At 37.1% G+C, this 17,377-nt stretch overlaps 1 protein-coding gene across 1 annotated transcript in view; it reads left to right on the forward strand.

Moving 5' to 3' along the window:
• SENP6 (SUMO1/sentrin specific peptidase 6) overlaps positions 1-17,377 on the forward strand; it is a 122,481-nt gene that overhangs the window by 60,527 nt on the left and 44,577 nt on the right. The window contains exon 9 of the mRNA XM_006896969.1: positions 2,999-3,069. Within this exon, the coding sequence (XP_006897031.1) occupies positions 2,999-3,069 (71 nt within the window). The remainder of the gene's footprint in view (positions 1-2,998; positions 3,070-17,377) is intronic.

The following is a 17,377-nucleotide window of genomic DNA, read 5'->3' on the forward strand; positions in this document are numbered from 1 at the left end:
CTAGAAGAATGTTTGACAGGAAGACAGTTTGAACCTGGCTGAGGGCCACAGATGACAATCACCCACCTTCGGCTTGGTAGCACAGCTTCCTTCCACTAGGCCAACGTAGCTCTCTCTTGGTCGTCGTCATTGTTATTGTTGTTTAATGCCATTGAGTCGTAGATCATTGAAATGGATTACATTTTGCCAGGTCTTTCCTTTCACAAAACTACTGAGTGTTAGAATTGCTGGCCTTTTGAGCAACTGTTAGGGAAAATGCAAGCCAAATTCTTGTTATTATTTCACAGTCCTTCCTCATTAGAATGGCAATTAAAAAAACCCAAACCAACAACAAATTTTGGAATTAACAGGATATTGGTAAGGTTCTCTCAAATTTTAATTCCTCAGCCATTGCTTGCATGTATGTAGAATCGTACATCTGCTGTGGAAAACTGTTTACTACACAGTGGGTGCAACATTCTCAGTTTTACACGATATGGAAGTAGGAGCACGAACAGAAACCTGTACTTAACAAAGTAAGTTCATTGTTAGGCCATTCCTGACAGCAAAAGGCAGAAATGAGCTAATTATCCATCAACAGGTAATGGATAGACAAGATTTGTTTTAAACATACAATGGAATATTCAAGTAAGAAAAATTGTGTGCTCAGGAATTCTGCAACTTGCATGAAACTTGAAAACATGAGTCATTTAAGTCAGGCATAAATGAAAAATCCTGTATGGTCACTCTTAAAGGAGTATATTGGGGAAAAAGCTTATTAGTGGTCACCAGGAATAGTGAGTGGAACATTGAATTACCGCTAATGGTGGTAGAAAAATTTGGGAAAGGATCGTGAGAATGTTTGCACAACTTAAAGAATGTAATTCATGTCAGTGATTTACATGTGTATAAATTGTTGGGGAGATGAGTTTAAAGCTCCATAGTTATTAATTGTAAATAAAATTTAAGGCTATAAATCTTTAGCAAAGATTTAACATCTTTCTCCTATGGGGCAAATGGTAGATTCAAACCCCTAACGTTACAGTTCACCACCAGGGCTTATCTTTATCGGCAGTAATCTCATATATCGTAAAATTGTGGCATAATAGGAATTACCAGTTCTACAAAGTGTTTTTCAGTAGTGGTTAGAAATACCTTTATTCATCAACATTAATTTTGTCTGAATTCACATCCTAGTACTACCATAATTGTGATACCATGAGCAAGTTAATTCTTTTTGCCTCATTTTTCTTATCTGGAAAATGCTAATTGTAGTACATACTTTGGGAGTGTGGCTTTTTGCTGCTTGTGGATGCTGGTCTGGATTGGCAAGTAAAAGGAAATTTTGGGGGGGTTGTGCTTTTTTTGGAGTCGTGTGTGATGTGTTTTATTACTCTTTTCCTCCCAAGAGCAGTGTCTCTGAGCCTTTGCCTAGGGTTTAAGTCCTCTCAAAACGCCCGCAGGGGTTTTGGCCCTTGGGCCAAATTTATTAATTTTCGAAAGAATATTCCTTGAACAACACAGCAATCTTTTGTCTGTCTGCTGAACTGAACAATTTGGTGTTGCTGTGATGCTGCACACTGCTCCATAGTCTTGTCAAATATCATAATGGTTTCCCATTATGTATAGTGTTTGGATGAGCTTCCAGATTGAGTTATGCTAGGAAGCAGGAGTGGCATCCGCTTCCTAAAACTAGATGACTCTGGAAACTCTGCAAACTCTCTAAACTCTTCAAATGTACAGAAATGATGGTAGTTATAGAACAGAATTCTGTTCAGAAATGATGTTGGTCATGGAACAGATTTTAGGTCTTTTGTGCGAAACTTACTCTCACTCATATTCAACTTGATGACACTTAACCATTGCTAAGTGAAATGAGTGCTGTTAATCTGGAGGAACACTTCCACTTTATACATCACTCTTTGTCAATATGCAGTATGAAGTAACCTGGGTTTCGGTGGTGCTGAATGAACATTGTGCCATTGGGGTATCAAATACCAGAATGGCTTCCCAATGTGGACAGTGTTTGGTAGAGCTCCCAGTGGCAAAACAGGTTTGGATGCAGGAGTGTCCTAAACCACATGTCTCAGGAAACTATGAACTTGGTGATGACAGTTATGGAAACACATTAGGTCTTTTGTTCATAGTCGCTATGAGTCAACCTCAACTCAGTGGCAATCAGCAACAACAACAACTGTACATACTTTATAAGATTATTGTGAGTTAAAATGAATTCATAGTGATAAAGCCCTCAGCTATATTAAGTTCCCTGAGGGTAGTAACCTGAAGTAGTAACATGAAGTACAGGTAGTATGTAAAAACAGGTTAACTACATCAGTAGTGTAGCAATTACTGAGTGCCATGTACAGGTATTATTCTAAGGGCTTTATCACTATTAATTCATTTTAATTGATTCAGTGACTGGGATAATCGGGATGGGAGTGTTGGAGACAGTGCGATTGGCACAGGACAGAGCAGAGTTTAGGGCTGTTGTACATAGGGTTGCTATGAGTCGCAAGTGACTCGACGGCACATAACAATAACAACAACAACAAATATATATATGTGTGTGTGTGTATATATATATATATACATATGTATATATAGTCTAAATTTAAATTGATACTTTATTGTAAGTTTATAAAGAACTTGGATTTCCATTAATTCATTGTTGTTCCCTGCCCTCCCTCCCTGCCCCCCGAGTTCACTTTTTTCTTTTGAAAAAAGTTCTTTTATTGTTATACAATCCCTCCACCCCCGACCACTTTACTATGCAGCTCTCATTCTGGACTGTTGACATACTTATAATACCTAATCATATATTCCTTTTATACATTGAAACATACGAGGGGTAGAACTGTATATAGTGTAATCTTAAAATGTAATAAAAAATATTTACCTGGTAAATAAAACATCGTTTGCTATTAATCAGTGTTTTAATTATGCCATCTACTTTGAAAAGTACATTCTCAAAGTACATTTTCTGTTAGAATTAAGCTATGTAAATTTCTTTTTCTAGGAAAGAGTACCCACCACATGTCCAGAAAATTGAAATTAACCCCGTAAGATTAAATCGGCCTCATGGTGTTGGTAAGTGTGCAGTTTTACTTTTTACATCTGTGAAAGGTTTTTTAATTGTTTAAAAGGTAATAGAAGGATGAAATTGGCTGTAGAATTCTGTGAGTTACAATAATATTCAAAACCTGTTTCCTAAAACTCTGGTTTGAGAATTTATTTTATTGTCACCTAAAATGATCATATGATTCCAATTTGAAAGGTTTTTACTATATTCATATTTTTTAATAAAAATTGATATTCTTAGTGACCGCTCAAGAATCAGATGCAACATGAAGATGACTTAGTCTCTTCACTTCATAAAAGGTCTCTTCACTTCATAAAAGGGAATTGTGCCCATCACTAATATCCAGAGTTCCAAAATAGCTACAAGATTAGCAGTGTCAACCCCCCCCCCACACACACACACACTATGTTCCTGCACCTTTTTCTACCAATTATTGAGTCCAGTGTTTGTTGCAGTACTTACAGACATTACCCACAGTTGTGGGGTTTATAAGGGAAATAGGTTGGAGAGTAGGGGAGGCAAAGAGTGTCGCACAATGTTAGTCCAGGTTTAGTCCAGCAGTCCCAAACCAGATTAACAAGACATAATTCCTCTTTTAGTGAAAATCCAGGTTCATTTCAACAGCACAAATGCAAGAAGCCTCTGGTTTCCTCAGCCATCCAGAAAACTTTATCTCAGAGTAGTTATGGTCAGCTTTTCCTTCAATCATCCAGCACATCAAACCTTTAACTGTGGCCTTTGTCTCCAAGGATCTTCTGGTTACATCTTCCCACAGTGTCTTCACAGCACTGCTGTGAAATCTTCACATACTCTTCACCATCGTCTCTCACAGTGTCTTTAAAGTCCTTCTACCACCATCTCTTGCAGTGTAGAAAATGTTCTCTTCTATAGGTTCCACAGCTATTTATGATTTATAAGACCATGTGTACACAATTAAGGTAGCTTGGAGACCATGCCCAACAGAGGCTAATGCAATGGTTAGAAAAGCCATTGATAATATAAATCTAGATAAAGAAAATCAATTTGATGTTGAAATATCATTCTTAAGTATTGCTGCTGTTGCTTTTGTGTACCATAAGAGTTGGAACTGACCCATAGCTGACCCTCCAGTGGGTTGTCAGAGGCAGTTAATTTCACAGGAGGAGACTGCCCATCCTTTTCCCACGGAATAGCTGATAGTCCCAAACCACGTGCCTCTGGGACTACAGTGGAACTTCTTGACACTGGGCTACCAAAGCTCTGATTCATAAATATTAGCCCATATTTTATTTTTTAAGAATATATTATCAATGTATTAAGAATCACTTAAGTGCAAAGATACATTCCCACTCACACTGATTTTAAAGAGCTAAAGGAAGGTCTATGTTAATTCAAGTTTCTTAATGCATTGTTCATTTCAGAAAGAAAAGAATATTTTTCATGAATTTATAGTTAACACAACACACTACTGTGATATAGAGAAATAAAATATATTTTATTATTAGTTACTGGGTTGTCAGAACTCTTAAAATTGGCTTTTCTTCTTGTTTTCAATCATTGGTGTTTAACGCTTCAAACCTGTTCTTAAAGATAATTTTTAAATTGAGATGGAATAGACTCAATGCCATATTTTGATTATTTTAAACTTCTTTTCATTTTCTTCATCCTCAATTTGAACTTTACGTATGAATAATTGATGATCTGTTCCACAGTCAGCCCACTTAGTCTGGTTTTGACTGCTGATATTGAGTCTCTCACTGCTGTGTAGTATTCCATTGTGTGAATATACCACGGCTTGTCTATCCATTCATTTGTTGAGGGGCACTTGGGTTGCTTCCATCTCTTTGCTATTGTGAACAACGCAGTAATAAACGTGGATGTGCATTGCCAGGTAATTCTTGACTGAAAGCAGAAAGTATCAGAAAGATGTTTGATTGTATTACATTGATTATATTTCATTGTTTGGATCATAGTAAATTATGCATAATATTGAGACAAATGGGAATTCCAGAATGCTTACTGTGGTCATGTGAAACTTATATTAACCACGAAGTAATTAAACAGAATCAGGAGACACTGCATGGTTTTAAATGAGGAAAGGTTAGTATCAGAGAGTTTTATATTTACCATACTTATTCCACATGTATAGGAAGATCAAGTGTCCTAGTGGTAAGGAGCTGCCCTGTCAACCCAAAGGTATGCAGTTTGAGTTCAGCAGCCCACTTGATTGAATGGGCAATCTCTTGCATGCTTTTTATAGCCTCTTAAAACCCACTCAAGGGTCAGTTCTGACTTGATGGCACATAACAACAATAATTTATTATGCATGGTGTGCTTTAATAATAATAATAAGCTGAAAAACTGGACTATATGAGGAAGAATGTGGTATCAGGATTGGAGGAAGTCTCATCAACAAACTTTTGCAGATTGTATGAGTGTGGTATCTCACAGTAAAGAGTACTTGAAATTAAGAAACTATAGTCTTCAGTATGGATTACACATAAACACTAAGAAAACACAAAAATCCTCGCAGCTGGACCAGTAGTCATTACAATAGATAGAGAAAAGATTGAAGTTGTCAGCGAATTCATTTTACTTGGATCCACATTCAGTATTCATGAAAAGCAGCAGTCAAGAAATCAAAATGTATATGACACTGGGCAAAGACCTCCTTAAAGCCCTAAAACAGAAGGGATGCCATTGTAAAGACCAAGGTGTGCCTTACCCATCCCATAGTATTTTTAGTTTTTTTTATATACTTTTTGGACAATGAATAAGCAAGACCAAAGAAGCATTGATTCTTTTGGATTGTGATATTTGCAAAGAGTATTAGCTATACCATGGACTGCCAAAAGAGCAATTAATTTTGTCTTCTAGTTTCTTCCAAAATGCAACCAGGATGCTGCTTTGAGTTGAAAAGTAGATTGTCAAGATAGTTTGACACAGTCACTGCAATAGCACAGCACAAATGAAGGATGTTGCCAGATTAGTTATGGGTTTGATCTGTTGTGCCACTGGATCATTTTAAGTCAGAATCAACACTGGCACTGACAACATGTTTTCTTTTTCTTACATTTTTATTAATTTTTATGTGTGTACCGTCAAATCATATCTGACTGGTACAGGAGGAGATTGTCCCTCCTTCTTCAGCAGAGCATGGATTCTAACTATACACCTCTGGGATTGCAGTGCAGCTTCTTGCCACTAGGCCACCAGAGTTCGCCAACATGTTTTCTAAAGGAACCTTTCTGCGGGTGGTAGTTAAGTGTTTGACTGCTAAGCAAGAGTTTGATGGTTCTAACCTGCTAGAACGATGCAACATTTGGCATCCAGGAAGATTAAACCAAAACTCTACTGCCATCGAGTTGCTTCTAGCTGTTGGTAGTCTTCATGGTTTCCAAAGTTGTAAATCTTTTCAGAAAGAGACTGGATCGTCTTCTGCATGTCTTGTGGATTCAACCTACCAGCTTTTCATTTAGCTGGCCAACTATGCCACTAGGGCTCCTACCATTACAGTTTTTCAAACCAAACCAATAAGGTAGTTCTACCCAGTCCTAGAGTAGTGCCTTCAGACATAATTGCCTTGATTGTTATGAATATAGATTTATGTGTTCCAGATTACCAAGAACTTTTTAGTAAGCACCCACATTATTTTTGTTGTCAATTTTGGGTGAAGATCTTTTGAGTGTGTATTGAATATATCTCTTATCATTATGTTCAGTAATAAACATAAACTGCCCTCTTTAGTATCCATTCAATTATAATTTTATTCTTCACTGAATTTGTTCTTTTTAAAAAATATTTTCATTTTTTTCTTTGTTGCACATTTCTTTCCTTCTACCTTCCCCCCTTCCTCAGCTCTCTTTACATTGCACCCTTTTCCCAGAGTATTGTCATGCATATAGTGCCTAATCATACATTCCCTTCAGACAGTTCTTCCCCTCATCTAATCTAATGCACTGTTCCCATTCTCTCCCCCAAACTCGCCATGTTTGTCATGTTGTATAAGAGCAGTGTTATATAGTATATGTCCTTTTGTGCCCAAGATATTTCACTCAACATAATATCCTCCAGGCTCCCCCATGTTGTGTAATGCTTTATGAGTTTATTTTTCATTGCTGTGTAATATTCTATCATTTGAATGTACCAGAATTTTCTGTACATTCATTTTTTAATGGGCATTTGGGTTGTTTCTGTCTCTTTACTATTGTAAATAATGCAGCAATAAACATGGGTGTACATACATCTGTTTTGAGTCATGGCACTGGTTTCTTTAGAGTCTATTCCCTGTAGTGGAATTTCTTGGTCAAATGATATTTATTTCTATTTCCAAATTTTTGAGAAAGCACCAGACTGCCTTCCGTTGTGGCTGTACCAGTTTACACTCCCACTAAGAGTGACTAAGAGTTTCAGTCTCTCCACAACCTGCCAGAATTTATTGTTTTCACTGAACTCTTTCTTAATCTGTACTGTGCACTGTGCCAGATGCTTTACATTCAAATTTAATTTTATCCTAGCTCCCCTTTCAAGATCTGAGTGCTAAATTCAACTGTAAACCACATATTTTATAGAGGGGAAAACTAAGCATAGAGGAATTATGTAATTTCCTTGAAGATACGTAGCAAATGGAAGAGCTGATACTGGAACCTAAGCATGTTTGATACACACAGTCCCTTTTCTTAACCACTGTGCTATTTTCTTTCTAAGTCAGAATGTTAACCTAATCTTCATATTTACTTCAATATGTTCAACTAAAAAAGTAATAAAAGTTTTATATGTTTATTTTGAGTAATTTTGTTTTTGTTCAGTGGTATTAGGTTGGAATTTATTCATAGCTGGTTCTATAACAGATTTTCAGAAGCTATAAATTGCATGGGAAGAGATTGCTAATTTTTTTCACACTCAGAGCAGTTGCTGGATACAAATCGCCTTTGGACCAGCAGTACAGTTCCTTATCTACTCGGTCACCAGAACTCCCTGAATTAATGTTAACCTTACAGAAACACTGTAATATATTTACTCTGAACTTTACCTACCTCACCTTATAGTTGAAAAACATAAGATGAAAAACATATAGATGTAAAACATCTTGATGTTTTATCAAAATTAATAATTGTTGTTTTCCTGATAGTTTTAAGTACCCTGTAGACATTGTTCAGTTTCGTATTTCTCTGTTGGTATCCTTTTTGCTCATTCATAATCTAATATGGGATCTCATATTTAATTTAGTTGTTATAATAAGTAACTTGACACTTTTGAAGAATTGTTGTTGTTGTTACATGCTGTCGAGTCACTTGCGACTCATAGCGACCCTGTGTACAACAGCCCTAAACCCTGCTCTGTCCTGTGCCAGTCACACTGTCTCTGACACTCCCATCCCGATTATCCCAGTCACTGAATCAATCCACCTCATAGAGGGCCTTTCCCTCCTGCCCTGTCTCTCCACCCTCCTTCTCCAAGGACCGGTCTCTCCTCATAACATGTCCAAAATATGTTAGACGGAGCCTCAGAATCCTTGCCTCCAAGGAGCCGCCCGGTTTAACCCTTTCCAGAATGAATCTGTTTGTTTTCCTAGCAGTCCATGGTACTCTCAATACTCTTCTGCAGCACCACAGCTCAAAAGCATCAATTCTCCTTCTATCCTCCTTGGTCATTGTCCAACTCTCTGATGCATAACAAGTGATTGCGAAGACCATGACCTGTATCAGATACACCTTAGTCTCCAGAGAGACACTATTGCTCTTCAGTACTTTGGAGAGGTCCCTAACAGCAGACTTTCCCATGGCAGTGCGCCTTTTAATTTCCTGGCTGCTGGTGCCAAGAGCATTGACTGTGGAGCCAAGCAAACTAAAGCTGTGAACAATCTCAATCTCTTCACCATCCATCCTGATGCTGCCAATTGGCCCAGTGGTGAGAATCTTTGTCTTGACATTGAGCCTCAATCCATATTGTAGGCTGCAGTCCTTGACGCTCTGCAGCAGGTGCTTCAGGTCCTCCTCAGTTTCAGCAAGCAGAGTTGTGTCATCTGCGTAAATCGTCCACCAATCTTGACCCCACATGCAGTGTTCCCTTGCTCTTTTCCGATGACTGCCTCCTGGTCCAAGTATAGGTTTTGCATTAGAATGATCAAGTGTTCTGGGATTCTCATTCTTCTCAGAGTCAGCCACAGTTTGTTAGGATCCACACAGTCAAACGCCTTTGCATAGTCTATGAAACACAGATAGACATTCCTCTGGTATTCTTTGCTTTCAGCTAAGGTCCATCTAACATCAGCTACAATATCCCTAGTACCACGACTCCTTCTAAACCCAGCCTGGACTTCTGGCACTAGTCAGTTATTTTATCGAATAACTCCATTTTGGGTTCATTTGTTATCTTCTTAGATTGATACTATGCATTTTTTTATATATATTATCAAGATTTCCACAGAAATGAGGGCTTGGCCCTCTCTCTGTTATATCAGAGATTACATGATATTGATCTATTTTATTACTGAAGATGTGAGCCATGATAACTTAAGGTAGCATCTGCTGGTTTTTTCTTTTCTTTGCAATTAACTTCTTGGAGAACATATTAAAAAACTATGAAAATAACCTGTTTCCTCTCAAATATTTGCCCCTAATCTTTGAGACTTGGCATGAATCTGGTAAGGACCCTTAATGGCCCAACAGATTGTTAGTTTGCTAACCAAAAAAGACATTCTTTGAACCCACCAGGTACCCTTTGGGAAAAAGTTGGAGCAGTTTGCTCCTGTAAAGATTCCCAGCTTCAGAAAGCCTATTGGGCAATTCTAAACTGTTCCTTAGGGTTTCTAGAAGATAGTCCTGGCCCCAATATGCCATTGGTTTGGTTTTTTTGAAATTTTTTTTATATTTCTAAAAATTATTTTCTTTTCTCCCTTCTATTCCTCTACCTCTTTACCTCTTATGATCTGGAATTCTTTAATATGTATCTGTGGACTAATACTAATAGATAAGTTTTATAAGTTGGGTCTAAGTTCATGTTTGTGTCTGTGTGTGTGTGTATTTCCTACGAACAATATTTGTAAACTTAAAAGATACATGCTTTTAAGTTTAACTGTTAAACTTTGTTTTCAGTCACTCTTAGCTTAGTTAGGTACAAGTGTATATAGTAGGCTCAGGAATGAGTAGTTGTTAGCCATCAACTCAGAACTGATCCACATCTGACTCTCCAGTGGTTTTCAGCAGCATTTAATCACATGGGAGGAGATTGCCCATTTTTCACCTGTGAAGCAGCTGGTGGATTTGAACCTGTTGCCTTAGAGATTGCAGTGCAGCTTCTTGCAACTAAGCCACCTGAGCTCCCATTGTTACTAAAGCAACAATGCTGTAATAATATTGCAAACATTGTTACATGCTGATGGATTTTGTTTTAGAATTTCCTTTTAAAATAGTTTGAAAAGATTTTATACCCCCAGGATCAATAGCTAATTGACATGGCACTCAGAATAAATTTCTCCTAAAAAACAAAAAAAAAACATGAATCACTTTCTGTAATTAATACTCAAGACAATTATTGTGTTCTATCCACTTGATTTTTAATTTAAGATGATTCTGATAAACTGGAGCTAGCTTTACATCACCACTAATTAGCATTAATAGGCAGCTCTCCAGTATGAAATGAAAGCTTTGAAAGTGATTAAGTTTAGTTTTTGATCTTACATATCCTTTTGCTTTGGTATTCTTTATGTAGTTTTCTTAACAGGCTCAACTATATATATAACCAAATGTTAAGATCTCCTATTTTTCGTTGGTGGTTTGGTTTATTTTTTCCTTTTTCTTACATTCTCTTCATTTTGTTTCTTAAGCTTCCCTTTTGTCTTCCAACCTGTATTTTGTAGTTTTCTAATAATAAGTAGGAAATTTTGAATGGGAAGCTAATTCACTGTGTAAACTTTCATTCAAACCACAATTTAAAAGTAAATAAATGAATGATTATTTTAGAAACATAATAGTAATACAAAAATATTAATGGGCTTGAGCATATTAGAAATCATGAGGATGGCACAGGGTAGGGCAAGATTCAGATCTGTAGTTCACAGGGTTGCTCTGTTGATAGGATCTTAGTTGGAATGACACTAAACAGTAGTAACAGTGTTTAAATATAAGGGGGCGGGAAATTCTTCGTACTCAGCCAGAGATAGCCTCTTTTATTTTGGTATCTAGCTTTCCAGGCTCTAAAGAAAAGACAAACATGCATACCATGTGTTTTTTGGGGGTTTTTTGTTTTGTTTTCTGTCACTGACTTTTGACTTTGCTGTACTGTATAGGCAGTCCCCAAATAATGAATGAGCTTAGTTCTTTTCTGTGTGTTTAAGGATTTGCATCAGTCAAAGACGATGCTTTTGTATTTAGCCTTATGTTAGTGCTAACGAAGGATTCCTGCTAGAATAGTGTGTTACAGGCTCAGGCTGCTGACCAAAAGATTGCTGTTCAAATAAGTCTGGTACTTTAGGAAAGAGGGTAGGCAGTTTCTTCCTGTAAAAATAGATGGACTCAGAGCCTGATGGAGAGTTGCTATGAGTCAGAACTTTCGCCCCAAACATTGGCTTTTGTTTGGGTTCAGCTTAAAAACTGCTTGAGGCCTTTTTAGTGGTTTCACAGCTCCTGGTGAAAAGCATTGTGACTTGTCAGCAAGTGGAGGTTATTGTGATGAAGAATTAGTTGTGAACAAGTTGATGTTGATATCAACTGTTTCAGAGTGATGGCATAACAGTCCTACCATAAAAGTAGGACTTCGAGACAGCACTGCCCAACCCAAATGTGGCTTTGCTCCACTCAGAGATGATGACCAACTGTATGGCTTTGATTGCGTGTCTGCAGGCTTTCCATAGTCCTATGGAAACTGATCTGTCATTTCCAGGCATCAGGCTTCTCTTATTGCAAGACTTTGACCCATAGCTTTTTCCATTTAAGTTATAACATGAATTACACAAGTTGTGTTAAAAAGAAATAAAGTATGTACCTGTTTTGCTCTGCCAGGCTTTATAAAATTCATTTGAATTTTATTTGATTTGTATGGCCAGTAGGCATTGTCCACATGTCAGATTGTTTATAATGTTGAATCCACCAACTGCCCTGCTGGAAAAGATAAGTAAATAACTGTCTCTGAAAACCCCCTGGAGGGTTTGAATTGGCTTTGTGCCAATTCCTATTCAGCGATACATAACAACATGTAGTATATCTTAATTCTGTATTCTCATTAAAAGGTACCAGAATATTACAAAAGGCCAGCACTGAAAACACAAAGAATCACAAGTGTGTAATCCATCATAGACTTCCTTAAAAGTTAGTTTGTTCTCTTAGTGCTTTTAAAATAAAATAAAAAAAGAAATGGGGATATGCAGTAAAAGAGACAGGCTAAGTTTGGACCTGTTCCTTTAGCACTGTGCACCTAGCGTGATGAATGGATAAATGAAGGATTACTAGTGTGAAGCAGGGAGTCCTGAGAATCCCTGATGTGTTAATTTGGCTCATGTGGGAAAGAATGAGTAAGGAGACCAGAAAGTCTGAAACAGGAAGATGAGTGAGCAGCTGATGCCTATTTAGACCTATCCATGGATGGTTGAGGATGCATTGACCAGAACTCAAACAGATGAAGAGAAGATGTTTCTTTCTGAAAACTAGTAAACTAGTGTTAGTTACTTGCTACATGTTTCAAAGTTGAAGAATGACTAAGGATGATAAAGAATTAATGCTTTTGTGTTTTAGTGTTGGAGACTGACTTCCTTATTAAGTAGATGTTTTCTCAGGAACTGATTCTTCTTGATATATAAAATATTGCCCAATTTAAAAAGTTCATTCTTTAAAATAAATAAGAAAATAAACCAATAAAATAAATACCCAAATATTTATAATAATGCATTTATGAAAATATTATTAAATTATTTAAAAAATTATTATTAAATTGGCTGCAGGGTGCCACATCTTTGACTCCTAGATGCTGTTTGTCACCAGCTCCCAGCCACCTATTTGGAATGAGTATTCCAGTGACAGGCAGTCGTGGCTATGAACTTCTTTGTGGCTGAGACAGCTCTAGTGGGGGTCTCATTGCTAACATTTCATAGTAGCCTAATAATAGCTAAGCAGCAAATGGTATCAGCACCCATTACATTAAAATACCATTCCTGTAGCCATGTATTGTGGATGTGAAGTATCTTGCTTAGTAACTGGAACAAGATGTTGTGCAGGAACTTTGTAAAAGAGCAGGTTCACCAAAGGTTCTGGTTTTTCTGGAATCTGCTCCTACACAATTCCTCCTCTGGAAGGGAGCAACTAAGAAATAATTCAATTACACACACTTGCATCTCTGCTGTAGCATATAACTAACAAGTGTTAGGATGATCTCTGGTGGCTGAGGTTTAAATAATGGAGAGAACTTGGTAATTTGACAGATCAGTATGTGCTGCAGTTTGTGCTTTCCATGCGGCTGGTGATGCTGGCTTTGTTCCACATGTCATACAGGTTGGACCAGCAGGAAAACTAGCATTAGAACTTTATATTGTCATAGAACTATCTCCTCTAGGAGCTCTGGTGGCCTAGTGGCAAGGAGCTGCGCTGCAATCCCGAAGGCGGTTCGAGGCCCCCAGCTGCTCCTCAGGAGAAGGACGGACAGTCCTCCTCTTGTGCGATTAACTGCCTCTGAAAACCCGCAAGAAGGTTAGCTATGGGTTGGTTCCAACTCTAAGGTACACAGTAACAGAAATACCTGAAGATGCGTAATGTTTAGCTGAGATGGAAAAGAGTAAGAGTTAACATAAAAGAGTAGCCGTTAACATAAGACTCAGAAGCTCCAATTTTCCAAGTGACAGGTTTTGAAATAGTTGCAAATTTACTTTAGTCTTTCCTGAAATAAAAACTGTTGAAGGAAAAAAAGTTATGATGATGTCTTAAGGAAAACAGTGTCAGAAAATTTAACTGGAATAAGAGAAATTCATTAGAAACACTGGAGAGCAAAGTAGCAGAATGCTTTTTTTTTTTTAAATAAAATTGATACTCCGTTTCTTTTTAATTCTTTATGGTTCCAAGCAATTATATTTTTAATTTCTAATTTTGTAATAAAGTCTTTTAGAATTAAATAACAAAACCCATAACAGATTGTACTTGGGTGCACCTGTTTTCTGCTACTCTTAAAGCAACATCCTTCTTTCAGTCTGCCAACTTGATAGAGAGATAACGCAGTTTTAATTTTTTTATTGTTGTTTGAGTGAAAATAATGTGATCTTTTTTCCTTCTGTCTACTGGTAAGGCATTTTATTGTCATTTTTGTTGTTGTGGCTATGTGACATTGAGTCACCTGCAACTCATACGTACAACCCTAAACCCTGCTCTATCCCATGACAATCTTATTGACTCCAACACACCTATCTCCATTACCCCAATCACTGAATCAATCCATCTCATTAAGGGTCTGCCTCTCCTGCACTGTGTCCCTCCACCCTCTGAAGCATGACCTCCCTCTCCAAGGACTTATCCCACCTTGCAGTATGTCCAGAGTATGTCAGATGAAGCTTCAGAATCTTTGCCTCCAAAGCATCGTAGCTTCACCCTTTCTAGGATTAACTTATTTGTTCTCCTAGCAATCTATGGTATATTCAGTACTCTTCTCCAGCACCACAGCTCAAAGGCATAAATTCTGTTTCTATCATCCCTAGTAGTTGTCCAGCTTTCTGATGCATAGCAAGTAATTGCAAAGGCAATGGCCTGTATCAGGCACACCTTAGTCTCCAGACTGACGTTGTTGCTCATCTGTACTTTAGAGAGGTCTCTAACAGCAGACTTTCCCAGTGCAATCCGTCTTTTCATTTCCTGGCTACTAATACCAAGAGTGTTGATTGTGGAGCCAAGCAAACTGAAGCTGTTAACAATCTCCGTCTCATCACCATCTATCATGATGCTGCCAGTTGGCCCAGTGGTGAGAATCTTTGTTTTCTTGATGTTGAGCTTCAATCCATATTGAAAGGTGCAATTGTTGACCTTCTTCAACAAATGCCTCAGGTCCTCCTCAGTTTCAGCAAGCAGGGTTATATCATCTGCATAATGCAGATTGGTGTTATGTTCATTAAGCCATTGAAGTTTTTCTTTGGTTCGTGATTCTCAATTTTTCACTGTGTCCCATGCGTGTTTAATACTTAAGAAAACTTACTATAAATCAATGAGTGGTATGTTCTTGTCTTCCTCAGTACAGAGAGATCTTATTTTCTTTTTTTTTTTATCTTATTTTCTTAATTATTATTTATCTTTGCTAGGTTTGTTAGTATAATTTTGGTGTGGTTAAATCTGTTTAATGCTAAATTTACTTCTTTATTGTTTAGAGAAACTTTTCCCTACAATGGAAGTTGTTTAGAAACTAGCATTGCCCTTTGATATTTATCTTTTTCCCTAAAAATATTTCTCACTTTATTTTTACTCAGTTACAGATTTCTTTAAAATGGAATAAATTTCAGATGGCATTCTTTTCTATCAATGAATGTATTTTTGTGAATGTTCATTGATAATCTAATATTTCAAGATGAATCCATTTTAACTTTATCTTAGCTCTTTTTTTAATGTCGTTGCATTTTTTAGCGTCTTTTACCTTTTTATTCTTAGTTTATCCTAAAGATAATGAGATTATTAATTCAAATGAAGTTTGTGCCCCTATTCTCGGATAGTACTTGTTCTCTGGCCAAGAGAGACTATAAACTTGTTAACCCGTTGCTGAAAGATCTATAATAGACATAAGTATAACTGTGTTAACTTAAAAGACTGACCACTGACCCTTTCTGAATGGAATGTTGTCTTCACAAAACAAGTGAATGCCATTGAATAATGTGCAGCACACAAGAGCAGTGATTTTGTAAATTATTACCTAACTTGGGAGGAATTGGAGAGCGTTACGCTGAGTGAAGTAACTCAGTCCGACAAGGATAAATATTATATAAGAGCGTTATTGCAGAATGAGTATAAGGATCCAGGAGGGGTGGGAGAGGGTGGTGGAAGCAGAGGGATGTGAAGGGGAGGGGATATTGTACAATTTGATGGGTGGGGGGTGAGGGAAATGGAAAGAATCTGTTCTCTAAAACAGTGTATTCAAATTTTGTAAATAAACTAGTGTATGCTTTTGGCTCAGAATGAATAAATTTTGACATTTCTACCACTTCATTTGTGAAGAATATGTGAAGAAGAGCGTGACATCAAGATTAGAGAAAACTCACTAGCAACCTTAGATATATACAGCTTTATGTGTAGAAAATTAAGACAGCTTGAAACACTTATTAGTGAAGTTCAGTGACCAATCTTCTGAGTTACACATAGAAGTAAAGTAAATGAAAATCATTTCAATTACACTGATACACACACACCTTGATGAAATGGAGGAGAAAAAAATTTGATTTGATCTCTAATTCTGTTTGGATCAACAGAGTCAATGGAAGCAGCATTCTAGAATTTAAAAGATGATTTTTCAGAATTTTCAAACGCACAAATGTCCGTTTGACTACTGTGGTGAGCCTGACTCAAACCATAGTATTTTTAGTTATATACATATGAGAACTAAACAGTGCAAAAAGAATGCAGAAGAATTGATGAAGTAAAACTACTCTGTGGCTCATCAGCCTAAAAAAAAACAGTATGATGTTTTTTGGAAGCGAGATTTATAATGTGTTTAACAGTATCAAGAAAAACCATTCACTAAAAAAATAGATTCTTTTTCATTCAGGATCTGCGTAAATGAGAGAAACCCTTAGTGAGATGAATTAATAACCACTATAGTGAACTCAAACATACCCATTACTATGAAGATGGCGCAGGCAGTCTTTTGTTATATTTAAATGAGGCTACCATGAATTGGGGCTAATTCCACAATGTTTAACAGTGACATTGGTATTATGCGAAGTTAATAGAAGTGAAAGACAGATATATCGTCTCTTAGTTGACATTGAGTTTCTATTAGTAATTTGTAATCAGTGTCACTGAATTGTAAAGAATAGTAAATTTACATTACTCACCCACCATGATTGAGATTTATTAGGGGAATATCAGATTATAATTTCTGTCAGAAATGATACAATTCTTCAGTCAGTACGGTTTATTATGCTCACAGGCAAGTTGCCCTCTGACCTTTGGAGTCCTAGCTCTGAACTTGTCCTTGCAGCACTAGTCCAGTATTCAAAGCTCTCTTATGCTTTCACCACTTCTTCCCATCTGTAAGGTCCTGAGTTCTGGCGGCTCCATCGGACAACCGTTCTAGTTCAGCTGAGCTGTGTTTCACTGGTCACTTTTCTCAGTTGCTTGAATTGGTAGATGTTTGTTATGTGTATTTTTTACCTCTTATGTT

This window comes from Elephantulus edwardii, unplaced genomic scaffold, assembly GCF_000299155.1.
Source record: "Elephantulus edwardii isolate Elephantulus edwardi_28Jun2011 unplaced genomic scaffold, EleEdw1.0 scaffold00194, whole genome shotgun sequence".
Classification (NCBI taxonomy): domain Eukaryota; kingdom Metazoa; phylum Chordata; class Mammalia; order Macroscelidea; family Macroscelididae; genus Elephantulus; species Elephantulus edwardii.